The sequence below is a fragment of the Acyrthosiphon pisum genome, chromosome A2 (assembly GCF_005508785.2).
Source record: "Acyrthosiphon pisum isolate AL4f chromosome A2, pea_aphid_22Mar2018_4r6ur, whole genome shotgun sequence".
Lineage (NCBI taxonomy): Eukaryota > Metazoa > Arthropoda > Insecta > Hemiptera > Aphididae > Acyrthosiphon > Acyrthosiphon pisum.
In genome coordinates, this window is record NC_042495.1 from 29213017 (window position 1) to 29217697 (window position 4681).

Genomic DNA, 4681 nt, shown 5'->3' on the forward strand with positions numbered 1-4681 from the left:
TCTAGTTGGTACTTTGGGGGGTCAAAAGTAAAATTTTTCCAATAGTTTTCAAAAGCGCCATGAAAAACAAGAGAAAAATTAAGGAAAAACGGGAATTTTTACGCAAAAGCTGTTTTCGAAAAAATCGATTTTGGTTTTTGGTGTAACTTTAAAACAAATAACCGTAGATACATGAAATTTTCACTGGTTGTTTATATTTCCATTTTTTATACATGATAAAATTTTCAAAATATTTTGATTTATTTTGAACTATTTAGGGACATTTTCAGTTTCCAATTTTATTAGTATTTTTTTCTATGAATGTCAATAAAACTTTATTTGTTGAGTCAAAATACTTGAAAATTTAATACAAGGCTCCTACTATATTGTTACAATGATATTTGGAAAATATTAAAAATCCTTAGTCACAGTTTTTTTTAATTAGCATTTAAAGTTCAAAAATTTAAAATCAACCGTCAACAACGGTGATGACAGACACAAAAATTAAAAAATTAAAAAATTAAACTAAACACACATCAATGTAAAATCAATAGAATTATAAATTATAATAGATATACATCAGAAGTAGGATCGTTTGACCCCCTTCGATCAAGCCTATATTCTTGTTTGTTTTAATAATAAAAAAAAATTGCTATAAAGTAGGTACGAAACTATAATTATTTTATTTTATTTGACTACCTAATTAATTTCAGTTTAATCACTGATGAAACTAGAGAGCTGGAAAATAATACGTCAATATCCAATTTAAATATTAGTGAAAATATTCAATCGGGTATGACGTTTGTTGAAAGTAATTATTCTCAGACTCAAAAAGCCAATATGAATACGTCAACTCTGTAAGTTTTCTAAAAATATGTATATATATGTGATATGTTATCATTTTAATTATTGATATATTTTTATAATATATATATTTAACTATATAAGAAAAAAATAATAATAATAATAAACAAATATTCTTATAGGGAAAATATTTTATCATCTAATGAAAATATGAGCAAAAATATTTCATATGAAACATCAACTAATACAACTAATTCTAGTTTTACCGAGCTTAGTGAAATAAATATTTTAGACACACAAAACCATAATCTTGAAATATCGATGGAAAGTGAAATTTCGTAAGTTCATAATTATAATTGTTTTAAAATAACTGTAACTGAGTGAAAACATAATAAAGCATTGTAGTTTTTAAATATCTTATTTGCTTTATTATAGCGTGTCTAATAATTCATTTGAAGGAAGGAGAATCGTGGATATAAATTATATATTTTCTCAAGTACAAATTCTAAATTCTAAAACACATACTCCTGGTTTAGGATGTTCATTCATAAATGTAGAACTCGTAAATGAAATAAAAAAAGGTTTTGAGACGACTTGGATTTTTAAATGTAAAATGTGTAACTTATTAACAACGATTGAATCGGAAAAAAAAGAACTTGGATTACGTACCGATTAATAAAGCCGTTATAAATGGTACATATGCAATCGGTATAGGATTTACTCAACTGGCAGAGTTTAGTGCGTGCTTAGATATACCATGTATGGCTCCTACTACTTATATTAAATATAGTGATGTGTTAAGTGAAGATATAGAAGCTTCTGCTTGGAATGTTATGAAGCAGGCTGGGATTGAAGGAAAGAAATTGGCACTTGAAGCAAATGATGTTGATATTGATGGCATACCTATGTGTCCAGTAATCGCGGATGGACAATGGAGTAAAAGGAGTTACAAGACAAAATACGACGCATTTTCAGGAGCAGTAAGAATGTTTTATAATGTATTTAGACTTTACGTTTAGGTCATATAGTTGCAAGTTGCATTTGTACATTTTGTAACACACCAAAAAACACAGACAAAAAATATAGGGATTCTAATACACATACTGTTCCCCACCAAATGGCACTCATATATAGAATAATTACTAATTTTTTTAAATTTTATTATTTATTTTTCATTTTAATTGTTACTTACTTATAATTTATTTGTAATAATTATGTTATATTTTATAGGCAACAATTATAGGCTTTAGGACTAAAAAAATATTGTTCGTTGGTATTCGCAACAGATATTGCGTAATATGTGAGAGAGCAAAATCCATTCGACAGTCTCCAAGTCCTCATAAGTGTTTTTTGAACTGGAGAAAAGGAGCTACCAGCTCCTGAACAGCATCGAAATGCATGGGTTGAAATTTAATAAAATAATTGGTAAAAATTAAAATTAACTTATTAAATCTTATTATATATTACCTTTTTAGTCACAATAATCATTGAAAAAAATTATTTTGTTTGACAGGGGATGGTGATAGCAGTGTCACCAAAAGATTGCACGAAGTTATGCCATACGGACCTAAGTTTCTCATAGAAAAAGTAGAATGTAGAAACCATATCCTTCGAAACTACTGCCAAAAGCTTATGAACTTAACAAGAGTTACTAAATATCCTTGCTTCATAAGAAAATTCATATCGAGAAATATTTCTCGAGATAGATTTCGAATTGCTGTTACAAGAGCAATAAGACACAGAAAAATTACAAATGAAACGTTTAGTAAAAAAAGTGAAGGTTTGTATTATTTTAAGAAGTTACAAAAATAACATTAACTGTCAAGTTTTCAAAAAAAACATAATTACAATAAAATATATAATTTTTACTATTTTATATACCTAAATGATTAATGAATATTCCAGAACTACGGAAGGATATTCTTAACAGTCCGTACCACATTTTCGGCCAACATAAAAACTGTGATTCATATTTTTGTAAAAGACAAAAACTAGGGGAACTAAATTTAGTAAATGAAGTAACCAAATGTGGTTTGATGAGTGAAATTTATTCTGTTATTCGCCGTGTAGCCGACAACTCAAAAAGTTTGGTTTTAGATGTTGACAATAATCACTGCGAACAATATAATAGCATTATCAATAAGCACATAGCAGGAAAAAGAATAAATTTTAGTCAAAAACAGTCATACAACATCCGAGTACAGACAGCAGTAGTATCGTTCAACACGGGTGGTAATTTTATACGGGAGATCCATAAAAAAATTACTAATAAAAGTCCAGGTTAGTAAATATAAAATATAAAATATTGTAATAGCTAATAGAATACATTTATATACACTTATATAGAGAGTGTGAAATATGTGAATGTCTACACTCATTACTTCGAAAAGTTATAACTTAAAAAAATTGTACCTATGTATTTTTAATATTTTTCAACTGCTATTGTAACAATATATTATGAGCCTATTCTTCAAGATTTTTGACCCAACGAATATAATTTTATTGTCATTTATAGAAAATTTATTTAGATAAAAATTAAAAATAAAAAACATTTTAAAATCAATATATCCATCACTCCTCTCAAAATCTAAAAAATGTCATCTTTTTAAATAAAAATGTTGTTTTGTAACAATATAAAATTATCAAATATTTTCAAAAAAATTAGAACCTTACTAAATAATGATTATAGACACTCACTTCAAATAATCACCTGCATTAGGTACCCGAGTACCGAGGTATATACCCGAGGTACCGAGTATATTTTTTTGTTAATCATTACATTTTCGTAGGAATCATCGCAAAAAAATTTTTAAAATACACGTCAGACAAAAGAAAAAATTTGAAACACCGGCGAGCACTTTTTAAATCTTCCGGAAAATATAAAGCAAAAACAACTTCTAATGGACCAGATGAAAATTATGGTTTAGCCCAGCCTATAACTGATTTTTTGTCCGATGATGAAATAAAAAAAAAGAAATCGGAGTTTATAAAATCACTAAATATTTCAGCAACTGATAAAAAAAAATTAGAGTTCGACACAAGGAATCAAGCTAACAATAATAATTGGTTTATTGAAAGAAGAAACCGACTAACGGCCTCTAATTTCGGTAAAGTATGCAAAATGCGGCCTAGCACATCTTGTAAAGCTATGGTGCATAATATATTGTATGGCAATCCACAAACAAATGCAATGGAATATGGCAAACTATCAGAAGAGTCAGCGTTAAAAAAATTAGAAGAACAAATACAAAAACCTATTCAAAAGTGTGGACTATTTATTGATGAACGTAAGCCATACCTTGCAGCAACACCAGGTAAAAATGTATACCTAATGAATTTAAGTGCCTAACACATTGTGACGTGGGCTACGGCGATGTTGTGAACTCGGCGGTAGTCCGGTCACAGTTCGATGGTGATTGTATTTGGTGTGGATGTAGGTAACACTCGCAAAAATAATCAACAACGCAACACTCGGATTTTAGTTCAAGTCCGTGTGGGACGTTTATTCGTGGTAAACAAGAATAATGTATTAAATTCTGGTAGTATTAATATTCGATAACATATTATGATGGTAGTTTGACGGAACGAAACGGCTATAGCTTTTAACTATAGTTGTCGTTACAACGGTCGGTGGACGAGGACGGTGGTGTCGGTAGGACGGTTGACGTACGAGAGAGCGAGCTACCGGCGGCCGGTACTCGTCTTGCGCGACTTGCCTTCCCGTCCCGCCTTGTGCCTTTTGGCGTGGTGGGAGAGTTGGCGATGTCGCGCTGTAGCCCGTGGTGGCGGTTGACAAAAGCGTAGACCGGTCGCTGCGGTACCTGTACTTTGTACTGGCTGCCGCTGCGTCCCGTGTCATACTCCCCTGCCAAACCGCCACATGGGGTACGCTTGTACT

At 30.5% G+C, this 4681-nt stretch overlaps 1 protein-coding gene across 1 annotated transcript in view; it reads left to right on the forward strand.

Annotated features, from left to right (window-relative positions):
* The first annotated feature begins 476 nt into the window (after positions 1–476).
* LOC115034134 overlaps positions 477–4681 on the forward strand; it is a 27863-nt gene continuing 23658 nt past the window's right edge. The window contains exons 1-7 of the mRNA XM_029489914.1: positions 477–836; positions 966–1121; positions 1219–1763; positions 2014–2208; positions 2297–2563; positions 2689–3063; positions 3573–4097. Of these exons, the coding sequence (XP_029345774.1) occupies positions 2178–2208; positions 2297–2563; positions 2689–3063; positions 3573–4097 (1198 nt within the window). The 5' untranslated portion in view covers positions 477–836; positions 966–1121; positions 1219–1763; positions 2014–2177. The remainder of the gene's footprint in view (positions 837–965; positions 1122–1218; positions 1764–2013; positions 2209–2296; positions 2564–2688; positions 3064–3572; positions 4098–4681) is intronic.